The 13,590-nt window shown below is 42.0% G+C and overlaps 1 protein-coding gene and 1 pseudogene across 1 annotated transcript; one reads left to right on the top strand and one right to left on the bottom strand.

Annotated features, from left to right (window-relative positions):
* The first annotated feature begins 5,733 nt into the window (after nucleotides 1-5,733).
* Nucleotides 5,734-7,787, top strand: LOC136964571 (uncharacterized). The gene is made up of 7 exons (XM_067258726.1): nucleotides 5,734-5,754; nucleotides 5,906-6,044; nucleotides 6,665-6,844; nucleotides 6,933-7,135; nucleotides 7,315-7,383; nucleotides 7,480-7,597; nucleotides 7,674-7,787. Exons 1-6 carry the CDS (start codon nucleotides 5,734-5,736, stop codon nucleotides 7,573-7,575), a joined length of 708 nt encoding a protein of 235 aa, XP_067114827.1. The 3' UTR covers nucleotides 7,576-7,597; nucleotides 7,674-7,787.
* A 302-nt stretch (nucleotides 7,788-8,089) lies between these two features.
* Nucleotides 8,090-9,928, bottom strand: LOC136964474 (putative nuclease HARBI1; annotated as a pseudogene).
* Nucleotides 9,929-13,590: the final 3,662 nt, after the last annotated feature.

The raw sequence follows: 13,590 nt of genomic DNA, 5'->3' as shown, positions 1-13,590 counted from the left end.
TTAGCAGACGCTCTTATCCAGAGCGACATATCTACTTCTACGTCTGCGAGTGTTGTAATGAGCGGGAATGCTGAAGAAACACATGCTAGCTATGAATATTTTCTAGGTAGAATAGAATACAAATAGGGTGATACTTATCAGAAGAGGTGATCCGCCTCGTCGGCCATCATCGGTGGACTCCCGCAGGTAGACTCCCTGCCTTTGTTCGACCTAGTATTCATGCACCAAGGCAGCCAGACGAGGCTGCCGCTGCGGTGCTAATCGCCTTAAATATGCTAATGAGCAGATACAACGCCCCCAATTACTGTCAAACAAAAGGCAGCTCGAGTACCCTGAAACCGAAACTGACTCACTGGCTAGCTACTCTTTGACCAGTACATACTAGTTATCTAACTGCTGTCCCTTAAGCTCTACCCGTGAGACAAGTTTGAGCTAAACGCAATATAAACAACAGCCTTGATTACTCGCAGTCAATACGGCGGTCCCGGTGTTCACTCAGCAAGACACTATACTTACTCCACCTTCCTTTCCTCTGCCCACTACCACACCCATGTAGCAGCACATATTCATTGGGCCACGTCCGATAAGGCATCTTTAAAAGACGCGCGGATAGGCACACACTCACCCCGGTTGTTGTATGATCAGTGCTGCTGCCCCCCTCCACCATCCCATTCTCCCCCGTACTGTCTGTATGTATTTCCATCAGGGGGATGATATCTCTATTGCTCCCTGCCTCATATGTCATGTATGTATGCATCGAGGAGGCAGGGAGTGCTTCCCTTAAATCATCCACTCCGCCAAAGTCAAATCTACATGTCCATGTCATGTAACAGTAAATGCTCAAATCTAATACGTGATTGTCTTGACTTAACTACCTCTTGGCTTTTTGCCTCCCCAAATAAACCTTGATATTATCTTGTCCCAGGTCACAAATTGGGTTTGAGGAATCTCTATTGGTAGGGACTGGAATGAATAAAGAAGACTTGATTGTAGATTCATTTTGATAATCTCAATTCTCAAGCTAAGATCTAGGGGTAAAGTAGACCATCTTTCCATGTCTTTTTGTATCTCCTGACTTATCTTGTTATAATTTGCTTTATAAAGTTTAGATAATCCTTTAGTGATTTTAATCCCCCAGATATTTAATCTACTTTAGATTCCAGTTTAAGTGAAATGATTCTTGAATCTCCTTTGATGGAGTGTAATTAATTGTTCAAATTTGTGTTTTTGAAACATTAACTTTATATGGCTTCCCATCACGACCCGTATCAGATTCAAGACTCTGGTACTGACTTTCCGAGCAGTGAACAGGACTGCACCCGACTACATCAAGTCTCTCCTCCAGCCTTACACACCCCCACCCCCCCCGCCCCCTGCCACCTACGGTCTTCTTCTGACAACCGTCTGGTGTCAGAAGAAGATGGTGTCACAAGCTCTTCTCTGGCCCCCCTTCCATTTATTTTTATTCTTGCAGTGGGCTGGTGGTATAGTGTTTTTCTGCACTGTATTGCCTTACTATTGAATCCACATTTTTTCAACATTTATATAAGATTTACCAAATCAAATACATTTTTTGCATCAACTTACCAATATAGTACTTTTGTTTTTTCTTTTGTGGTTGATCTACAATATTCAAGGCCCTTCTAATATTATCATGTGTTTGACATCATTTAATCCTTTAGGGAGTCAGGTGGCTGAGCGGTTAGGGAAGCAGGCTAGTAATCAGAAGGTTGCCAGTTCGATTCCCGGCCGTGCAAAATGACGTTGTGTCCTTGGGCAAGGCACTTCACCCTACTTGCCTCAGGGGGAATGTCCCTGTACTTACTGTAAGTCGCTCTGGATAAGAGCGTCTGCTAAATGACTAAATGTAAATTATATATATTTTGATATATAAGTCGCACCTGGCTATAAGTTGCAGGACCAGCCAACAGACTTATAGTCCGGAAAATACGGTAACTGAACAAACACAACAACTAAAATCCCTCGCACGGCTTTTCTAAACGAACTATTTTCCACAACTCTTTCAGTTTTTTGACATGCCGCAATGCATGCTGGGTACCCAAGGGCGCTGAAGCTACAATATGATTTGGTGCGTTCGACATCAGCTGCGGCTGCATGAAACGACCGGTGAGAGTTGCCGCTTGCAGTCGGGGAGGAGTTAAAAACAGCTACGTAAAGTCGGACATTCCTGCTTCTTGTGGTTTGCTGTGTTGACGTCAGTCATGGCCGATCAAGTGTTGTTTGCTTACTTTATCAGTGACGAACTGCATGGTCGCGAATTTGACTGTTTTTGCATGAACCAGTTCACTGAAATTTGTATTCCACAATTTTTATGTATTGGGTTATGTTAAACTCTCTCTCCAATCTGCAGATTGATAATACAACCAGAACACAACTAAACTTATTCTTTCCGTTAGAGAGGAGGCAGACTAAAAAACTTTCTTCAACAATAGTAAGCTATTGCAGTCTGTCAATAAAGGAAATTATTTCAATTGTACTGTTTGGTCCGGATTTGAGAATTGGCAAAACTGAACGACTTGTATGCCTCTAAACTCTAGCGCGTAAATACGCTTGTTTTTTTAATAAGATAGTTACAGATATTTGGCCATTCAATACAGGGCCATTTTGACATGTTGTTGTGAACCCATAAATGATCCCGTATGTTGTAAGGGTCTGGAAGCGTATTGCCATCAGTTAGTACCAATTTTCACATGTACTCCTTGTAATCGAAACCAGTTCAGCCAGCAACGTATGACAGGATTGAGGTTCAAGCAGGAGGCCTAATGGTTCTGCTCGCAGCGGTTCCTTGCCGCACCCAACGGAGACAGTCTCGACATACGAGCAGAGAGCAGCGAACGCGTTCCCCCTACGTACGGAACACAGAACCAAGGATGGAGGCCGGGGAGGCAGAGGCAACAGATTTGAAACAGTGAGCATCCTGTGTCGCACTAAGCAATGCAGAGTGCAGAGATATCCTGTTTAAATAGCTCACCCTACTAAGAAGGTGTGCCGCAACTGCGTGATATGACGAGATGCTAGTGACGCGCTAAGAGGTGTGTTCGACTCATGCAGCAGCCGGCTGACTTGAAGCAGTGAATTCTGGTTAGACTTTTTGTCCAACTTGAGACGGTGCCGAGGCTAGGTCACTGTGACTTATCCATCAAAGTACCGTGAGATCGACTTGAGAACAGCCGGCTGTGTAGCCAGAGAATAGGTGTGTTCGACATGGACTGACTTCACGCAGCGCTGCAGCCGGCTAACTTGAAACAGTGAATTCTGGTTAGACTTTTTGACCGACTTGAGACGGTGCAGAGGCTAGGTCACTGTGACGTAGCCATCAAAGTACCGTGAGATTGATTCGAGAACAGCCGGCTGTGTAGCCGAGCGCATTTTCTCAAGAGCAACTGCACAGGTTCTAATGACGACACAGCTATTTCATGATTGGCCAGACTCACACACAACAACTTTGACACGCGTTTTGTAATTATTCGGACACCTTGAGTTTTGCCAATGCTCAAATCTGAACCAAACAGCAGGCCCGACAATTGAATTAAATATTTGCCCTTATTGACTGACTGCAGTAATTGTTGAAGAAAGTCGTGTAGACAAATTATAGCTGACCTGCAGATTGGAGAGTGAGTTTACACTTACCCCAAGACATAAGATAATCAATTCATACACAGTGGTACTAGCAAAGTCTCTTTGAGGCATGAAGATCAGAAGACAGTGTTTATAGTGAATAAAGAAATATAAAAATAACATACAGCCAATAAGTGTTCTTTTCTTTAGGTAGGCTCATACTTCATCCTTAACCTGCAAATGTCTTTAGTACACATTAGGTAACAATTTGAACACATATATGAATGATTAAGAAAGAACATATGAATATATTATTATTATATGGCGCTAGAGGGCTATAATGGAGAGGATGCTCAATGATGTGATGCCGAGAAGAAGACCTTTTTATCCTGTGTCCCATACACCGCTCGACTACAGGTTTTATTACTACACCTCCAATCATATGTGAATGCCAACAACAAGTCATTAACTCACATACAATTCCCAGTTATGGCAACAACAACAACTTATAGTTACTAACATCGATACATCATCCACTGACAAACCTAATCGACAGAACAACAACACTCAACTCAAACATGCATGCAACATTAATTAAACATGAAACAAGTATGTGAATTGCGCCACCCACAATCCTTTGCGCCAACAGCGCGAGTTAACAGCGACCAATCCGTGGGTCGCTACAATATCATAATTTAGACCCCGTTTAAACGCATATATTTTCATGCGGTTTGACCTTTCATTTATACGAAAATGGAGATTTGATCACGGAAAACAATCATTTCTAAAAACTCCGGCCAAAGTGGAGAATTTTTGAAAACTGTTTTTGTGTTTGCGTGTGCACTAGGTCAAACAGAGTTTTAGGTTCTCAAACGTCACAGTAGGCAAATATTTGTTTCTGTAAATACCCGGCTTGTCTAATGTGGCTAGTGTGGTCTTAATGATTATAGTAAAGCACAGAAATCCGTTTTTTCCACACAATAGCCAAAGCTATAGACTACACATGGGTTGGTTAAATAATTTATCATTCCATCATTAAAACACCATTTCAATCATTGGGAATTTAAAGCTAACTGAAAAGGAAATTGGGTGCACTTGGTAAATACTAGTAATAATGAATGGGACAGGTGGTAGCTATTCCCATGATTCTTATGGATATAAAAAGAACCTTCAGCCCCCTGTGCGTAACCAAGCAAAATGGACCATGTTACAGTCATGTAAAGGACAGCAGAGGCAACACTGTCATACTTAAAGCTTAAAAATATGTTGCAGAAAGGATGAAGAATGGTAAGTAAAAAGCAAAATTATGAAATTATTACAAATGACCAAAGATTTAGGAATTATTTTATTTATATATCCAGATCAAAAGTTCCTCTCTAGCATCCTGGAACAAATAAACCCAGTAGAGACAAAGCCAGGTACACACTGTTCACCTAATTAACAGGCACATGGTATTAATATTTTATACTTACCACTATCCCTCAATTGCCACCAACACAAACCAGACACCAATTTTGAACCCTGGGTCCCCTGCACCCCTAAATCTCAGTATTACTAAACTCCCACCACCTCCATCCTCCACCTCCACTCCACCTTCTGCAGTGCTAGAACAGCCAGAGAACCTCCAACCTTTGTCTCCCTCCATTCAGTCGGCAGGCAAGAGTTACAACAAGGTATTGCATCTAAAAGTTGAAGGAAGAGAAATGTCTGTGGTAAATGTGATGTATATGATTTCCCAGACATCTCAAGTCTCCCGGAAGGTCTGGGAGTCTCCCGCATTTCAATAGCGGCTCCCTGACGCCCGCAAATGCTGTACAATCTCCCGGAAATCGGGGATTTTGTATTTCGAGCGAGTGAGAGACTGTCTAATGGTCATTTCTGGTAGAGATAGGTGCAAATCGCGCGTCCTGATTGCGTCTTGGGGGGGGGGAGCTACCTCCCAGAAATGAGTCTCTGCAGGTTGGGATGTCAGATTTCCCCCCTCATCCACAGGAATGACACATCAAATCACATTGCTACTTTTGGACCTGACAAGAACCCATCAGTCACTCTATTTCCGAAACAAAAATTCATTCTATAAAACCGCGTTCTCAAAAACAGTTTACAACAGGTTACAACTGGTCAACAGACAAACTACGCAAAAAACTGTCCAGCATGCTCACCACTAACAAGAGGGTAAAAGACAGACGCCGTGCAACTGGGGAGGGGACACAAACCTGGGAGTATCATACTGTAAGTATATGCCTGCATATCTGAAATGCCATTTTCATGTCTGACAAAATGATTCCTTTGCAAGGTACATTGACATGTTTTTTTTTCCCTCCAGCAAATGGATGTCTTGTTTGGGACCTCTGGGATCGGTACTGCACCACCAGGCACTGTTTTTTCCACTCCTCTGGGTCTGGAAAATACACCCATACACACCACACCCACAATCTCACAGCCACCACAAGCAAACCCAGCAGGTGAGGGTGTGTCTTCCAGACCCAGAGGAGTGGAGCACCCTGGACCGATGGCCACTAGCACCAGCAGGCAAAGACCAGGGGTCTCATTTATAAAGCTTGCGTACGCACAAAACAGGGCTGAAAATGTGCGTACGCCACTTTCCACGCAAAGGTTGTGATTTATAAAAACAAACTTGACGGGAGAATGTGCGGTCCTCCACGCAAACTCTGACCCTCCCGTAGGCCTACGCAAATTTTGGAAACAGTTGGAATTGGCGACGCAGATGACCGTAGGCTACTGTAGTCAGACTGCAGAAAGTAAATGTGGGAAGAACGATTACTCGTAATATTTATATATTTTGTTTTCCTCACACACATTTGACGATGTCTTCACTCAATCTCATAATTATGATGATGCAACCCTGCCAGTGCCAAACGGTCCTGGGAGCAAATAAAAAACAAATATAAAAACATAATTCAAACCGGTAAGTAGCGGTGGGCAATACTTGCACATATGTTAAGGCCAACAAGTACAAGGCTGAGTTGCCTGAGTCAGTCCCTTTTGTAGGATATTGGTATAAGAGCGTGTGCTAAATGACTAAATGTACAAAGTGCCTATAGAACAATTACATCGCTTGCAGCCAACAGGAAGAAAAGTGAGGTGAAGAAAACTGGAGGGGGCCCTCATCCACAGGACTTCACTCCTGCCGAGGAGCTGGCCCTCTCCAGCAATCAGGGTCGCCCCATAATGGAAGGAGTGGAAGGGTGCATCTCTTCAGACCCTGGTGGCAGCAGATCCGACACCCAGGCATATGTACAGGGTATGTTTCAAGTAATCTATGTGACCATGTTCATTCAACAATTATTTATGAATATTGTAGGAGTGAAATGTATTACTGTTCTCTGTAGTGAAAGGAAATACAGTGGTGTTGCTGCCACCACCCACTGTCATCCCACGGTGCCATACAAAGGTAACAGTGAAACTAATAGTCATATGCCAGTATGTATGCCATATGTGGTTGCTGAATATTGATCAAATATGCCATTCACTTTCTCAGGTGGAGGCCCTAGATGAGGAAACTCTGTCTGCCTGCTCAGAGAATGCTTTGGGGGTACGCTTTTCATTTTTTTTACCACTTTCAACACAGATGCTGAGAGTGTGTGAACGTGTGGCTGTGATTGAAGTGTCTGTAATGACTTGCGGTGGAGGTCAGAACATGAGACACAAGTCCTTAAATTGCTCATTTCAAATATGACTCAATTGATTAAATTGCTTTGGTGTTAAACTCAGCAGGAAGAGGAACTTCTTCCTCCCCCTGAGCCTAGGGCCTCCACCTCAAGGTCAAGCCAAAGACATGGGGTAAGCAATGAACCTTGAAACACAGTAGTCAAATGGACACCTTCAACTTTCTCCAAGTGTGCCTTGCAAAGGGACAATGCTCTTTATTTGTTTCAGGTTGGAGCAGACAATGTGAGGGCCCTCTACAAGAGGACCCTGGAGCTCGATATTGAGCATAAGACTATTAATAAAAAAAACAAAGCTGGAGATTGAGAAACTTCAGTATGAGAAGAAGGTAGTACATGACTGAATGTATGAATGACTTACAATCAACTTACAGTTACACTGACATTCTTTTTCTGTGTTCCTAGGAAAGGGAGAACGCATGAGGAGGATGCATTTTGTTTTCTATGTTTTGGACTTTTTATACCTTTTTTGTGGCTTGTCCCCAAAGATTTCTTTTGTGCCTTAGTCCTTTGAGGGGGTTTTCAACATTTCTTTCTTTCAATGTTCTATTTATTGTTTGTGAAAATTGAAATAAATGTAAAAAAAACATCAAAATTCAATGAAAGTAGTGAAATCATTTATTTAACTTTGCAAGAGCATTGCATGGTACCATACACGTTGTTCTTTTAGGTTTGAAATGTTTTGGTTGAAAGAAACCCCAATTTCTGATATGGAAATGATTAGCAAATGGGTCAAAGCAACCCAAGGACAAAAGGGTTAAGGGGAGACACCCCAGTGAATAGGGATAACATATCAACATGAAACCTCCCCAGTTGATAACTAATATTAGGTCAAATATTGTTTTCAATACTAGTGTCCTGTAAATGTATGTTTCAATGAGCAAATGATGCATTAAGTTGTAAAATATAATATAATTTGCATACATTTCCAGCACGGAAATCAGAACATTGGATGAAGACAGAATGCAAATCCTTGTTTCATTTTGTCACCATATTAAGAGTCCAAAGTTTCTACAGAGGGCACTCTGGATATCTTTCATCACTCCATAATCCGAATATGGTGGCAACATTAAATACATTTATATTTAGTCATTTAGCAGACGCTCTTATCCAGAGCGACTTACAGTAAGTACAGGGACATTCCCCCAGGGCAAGTAGGGTGAAGTGCCTTGTCCAAGGACACAAATAAAATCTACATAGCTCAAATGCTATGGAAGCAAAATAGCCCAACTGAAAAGTAAAAGGTAAAGAATGCCGCTACATGACTAAATGTAAAGAAAAATGGCTAAAGAAAAATGGCTTAGCCTGTCTCCCCTTAAACAAAAAACTGCCGTGTTATAGCGTCTCTCACGGCCCTGCCAGTAGGGTAGTCGAGGGTGATGGGGTCTACCACATCTGGGGGTTGCTGGCTGACAGGTGGGGCTCTCTCCCTTATTATGGAGGCCACATTGTGGAGCACGACACAGGCTGTCACCACTTGACAAGCCCGGTCTGGGGCCACTCGGAGGCCACGCAGGCAGTTGAAGCGTGCTTTCAGGATGCCAAAGGTCATCTCTATCTTGACCCTTGTCCTGCTAAGGGCCACATTAAAGGCATTCTGTGGCCGTGTGTTGGGGTCAGGATAGGGGGTCATCAAAAAGGACTGGCAGGTGTACCCTCGGTCCCCTACCAGCAATCCACTGTAGAGCCCTGAAGAAGAAAATTAATATTAGCATAATCGGTATAACAAAATGCAATACAAAATGTTAGTTACAATTGCCATACCTTGCTCTAGTCTGTGGCACAGTGCAGACTCCCTAAAGATCCGGGAGTCATGGACTGACCCAGGCCACTTTGCCTCAATGCTGGTCACCATGCACTGATGGTCACAAGTCATCTGCAAAATAATCTTGTGTTAGAATCCATCCACATAACAGCATTAACGTGAGGGAAACATCAATGTGCATTAGAAGGACTAAAGGAGGATCCTCCTTTACCAGTATGACCAAACATGTGTAGCCTGTCCTTTATGCTTTACCTGAACGTTGATGCTGTGGAATGACCTGCGATTTATGAAGTCGCCTTCATTCTCCCCCAGCGATGCAGCAGTGGGGATATGGGTGCAATCGATTGCCCCAATCACCCTTGGGAAGCCTAAAGAGTTTGATGAATTTCAATATTATTATATATAAATATTTCATATGCAAGATTATTTATAGATGAAGTTTAAATTTAAGGGAATATTTACCTGCTATTTCATAAAAGCCCTCTTTTATTGTCTGCGTGGGCAGGTGCCCTGGGAACACAACAAATGTGTCCACGTGTGCCATTAGAGCAAGCACCACCTTGCGAATAGCGCGGCAGACCGTGTTTTTACTAAGGTTCTCCGCATCACCCACACTGTACATGAAAGTACCCGTTGCGAAATACCGCAACACTACGCATACAGTCTGTGGGACAGTGAGCGCACGACTTTGATGTGTCGCATTTGCAACATACGGCTCAAGATGCTGGCTAAGATAGGTCATTCCCTAAGCTGAAAATCTATATCTTTCATAAAGATGGTCATCATGGAATGCCAACGGGTTTTGCTGGTCTCTAAAAGTTCTGGCTCTTCTGAGCGCACCTCTCACTATCCGCGCATCAAGCTCCACGGGGTCTTCTACGAACGGTGACGCCATTATCCTCTCAAGAATGAGTTAGTGGGCGGGGTTTTTATACCGGTTGATCTCTGATCTCCAACTTAACCTGCTCCCGACCAGGTTAGCCGTTCAGCATGTGTTACCATGGCGATCTACCCCGGTAACAAGTGATCCTCCGTCGTAGTACAGAAAACCCTGGTTTGAACCTGAAGTTACCTCGCTAACGCCAAATCTTGATTCGTAGTACAGGCCCCTGAATAGACTACTGTTCACAAATCGAAAATCACATTATTTGGTGGCCGGTGGATCACCAATAAAAAAATCTGCGAGTGGCGTCAACTGATACCGCGAGTCGAGATACAATTTGAAAACAAAAGCGTTTTGTTTTCAAATTGTATCTCGACTCGCGGTATCAGTTGACGCCACTCGCAGATTTTTTTATTGGTGATCCACCGGCCACCAAATAATGTGATTTTCGGGCCTCCACCAATAGGCTAACAGTGTCTGAGAAGTTGTCATGCGCCATGATTCACCGTAAAGAACAATCGCATGCCAGGGTCATTAATATACTGGATTAGCATTCATGAGGTGCTTTGCATTGACCATGTATGGTTAAAAATGGGCGAGTTCTGGGCGGGGTAAAATGCAGATTCACGTACGCACACTTGTGGGTAGTCTGTGGTTTATAAAAGGAAAATTGCTTACAGGTGTGCGTACGCACGGTTTTATAAATCGGATTTTTTGGGGGCGTACGCCATTTTAGGCTTTTGGGCGTACGTACACTTTTAGTAAGAATCCTACGCACAGTTTTATAAATGAGACCCCAGGACAGTCCTTCGTGGACTGTTATGAAGCACATGCAGAGATGAGGACTGATGTTTATATTTTATGGTTTATATTTATATCACTTTCTTTTTTAATAATTCCTATTTTAGCTCTTTGAACTCTATTTTATGGTGTACGTGTGTATGTGTACTTGTCAAACGCTCTGTGAAGCACTTTGGCCAGCCGTGTGGCTGTTTGTCAATGTGCTATATAAATAAAGTTGAACTTGAACTTGTGCTGGAGTCCCTGGTAAGGAAGCTCTTGGCCAGCCTTGGAAACATAGGGGAGCAACTTCAAGAAATAGGATCGACAACAAGGGCAGATAATCGAGCTACTGGAAAACCGATCCCAATCTCAATAAAGCTTTCATATTTCAGATCTTTGTGTTGCTAATTATTTATAACCAAAAAATGTCCACACCGACTTATCAATTACAAGGTGGACATTCTCATATTAAGATGTGAAACTGTTAAAAGGCCACATTCTGGTGGCCTTTTAACTTTGCTCTCAACAATGCAAGCAGATATAGCCTGTCATCTTAAACCTTCACATTAACTGGTAGTTTAGCGTAAATGGGACTTATATTATAGCCATTCTAAATTACAAGCATGCACTGACAAGGATGGAATAATGCAACATTCAGTCTATTACATTTCAAAGCAAATGTAAGATGAAATGGAAAACTGCTGACAGTCCAGGTTGATACAGTAGAGTTGTGAACATTTCCGATAAAAACATTTGGATATGCTTTTGCTTACTGCGTAATCAGCGCTTGACATAATTTTTTTTGCTCACCAGCCACTGTGGCTAGTGGTTTTCCAAAGTTACTAGCCACTCAGTAATTTGATTAGCCACAATTTTGTTGTTGGGAAATTAAGTTTTATTTGATTAAAGTTTAATAGGTTTGCTACAATTTACTTGAATAACTAGTTTTACAATCTTTTCACATGTAAATGACCATTGTCAACACCCAAATCTAGATTACATAAAATGTAGTAGGCCTACAAAATATATGAATTAAACTGAAAAAAACCCACAAGCAAAACTTTGTCAACTTAAATATTTATAAACAACATCATTAATCGATTCCGATTCCCAAATGTCCAACAAACAAATGTTTATCTTATATTGTATGTTTGTGTATGTGTGAAAGTGAGAATGAATGTTGAAATGCGTGTGTCTCACGGTCAATGCGTGAGGCTTGAAAACCCTGCAATGAGTTTATTATTTTAGATGTTTTGAGAAGACTAGCCTACAACAGGGTTGCAAACTTTTAAAAAAACCTTGGAGTGAGATTTGGTGGGGTTGTCACAGTTTTACAGTGAACCCAGTTCCACCCGTGCAGGGTTTAGATCTCAGCACAAGGCATCACAGAAGACTAGTAGAGGCCGACGTCCAAAAATATATTTTATTATTTAGTAAAAACAAGTATCTCCAGCCCCCCTCAGCCTGATTAGCAACCGGTGCGTCGAAACCCTCCCTCTCCCGTTCCCCCCCCCCGACTGGGTCAACAAAAATGTTGCTGCACAACCCAACCCAGCCCCGAAACAAGATTTCACGGGTGTTCTGTGTTCGCGCGTCGTGAGCTTGAGTATTGCTTTACTCGTTCATTACTCGTTACAATGTTAGCAGAACTACTTGGTCATTTCCTTCTCAGCGTGAGAAATACAATGTGTGGTGTGAGAGCGTGTGAATTGGTTGAAATGCGTGAGAGTTGGCAGCCCTGCTACATAAAAAAAAATATATATAGAGATATATAGAAGTCCACCCGCCAAAGTGGCTAAGACTGACTGCTTTACCCGCCACAGCTGAATTCTACCCGCATTTGGCGGGTGGGCGGGTGCTAATGTCATGCCCTGTGTGTAATATATTTTTGTTGCTAGCTAGCTTTCCACAGGTACACCCTTGCTTTTTTGAGTTTCATGTTTAATTGTACTTGTTTAACTACATGCTCTTATGGTTCTTCCCTTTGGGACTTATTTAGTTACGTATGCTTCATGTTTTGGCTATCCGCAATGTTTGGGGCTATCTCGTTATGATCAGTGACCTATGCACTTTTGTAAAGCTCTCTTTTTGAAGTCGCTTTGGATAAAAGCGTCTGCTAAATGCATAAATGTAAATATGCCACATGTACACCATAGAACTATTTCCATGTTTAGAACACATCATTTTACCCTTTAATTCATATCTAAGTCCTCTCACCATTCCCCTTTATAAATGAATATATTCTAATGCTGTCAATGACTAAATCCATCTGAAATTCTCTGTCCCTCTGCTTAACTGTGTTCAGCCAGTGAAGTTTCATACAGGTCTTGATTCAAATAAGGAATTTGTAATTAACTAAGGGTCAAAAATGGTCTAAGGGCCATTGTTCAAATTTCTTCACATTTTGGCTAGATTACATGCAGTAAGTAAGTAAGTAAGTAAGTAAGTAAGTAAGACTTTATTTATATAGCACATTTCATACAAGAATTGTAGCTCAAGGTGCTTTACATAAAATCAATAAAAACAATAATACAAGTGATAAACAATTCAAACAAAAATAAAAAATCCCAATTAGATCTCTGTTCAAGAGAGAAAACAACTTTAAAAGTAGGAAAACCCTTATGAGATAAAATTACTTAAATGCTTCGGTAAAAAGCTAGGTTTTAAGCTGTCTTTTAAAAATGTCTAGAGTGTTTGCTTCCCTAATATTTATGGGTAATTTGTTCCATAGTTTTGGGGCGTAATTGAAAAAGGCCGAATCACCAATCTTCTTATGACTGCTTCTGGTGACCTCTAATAGGCCTGCATTTGATGATCGCAGTATTCTAGCTGGTGTGTAGTTTATAAAGGAGTTAGCAATGTAGCTAGGTCCTTGTCCGTGTAGAGCTTTG

Source organism: Osmerus mordax, chromosome 20, assembly GCF_038355195.1.
Source record: "Osmerus mordax isolate fOsmMor3 chromosome 20, fOsmMor3.pri, whole genome shotgun sequence".
NCBI lineage: Eukaryota > Metazoa > Chordata > Actinopteri > Osmeriformes > Osmeridae > Osmerus > Osmerus mordax.
This window is presented reverse-complemented; position numbering and strand designations above follow the sequence as displayed.

Excerpts from the sequence above, each read along its gene's own strand:
- LOC136964571 (XM_067258726.1), top strand. The coding sequence starts at position 5,734 with ATGCTCACCACTAACAAGAGG. Across the intron at positions 7,136-7,314 it reads GCTCAGAGAATGCTTTGGGG|CAGGAAGAGGAACTTCTTCC; the intron begins GTACGCTTTTCA and ends TGTTAAACTCAG. Across the intron at positions 7,384-7,479 it reads GGTCAAGCCAAAGACATGGG|GTTGGAGCAGACAATGTGAG; the intron begins GTAAGCAATGAA and ends TATTTGTTTCAG.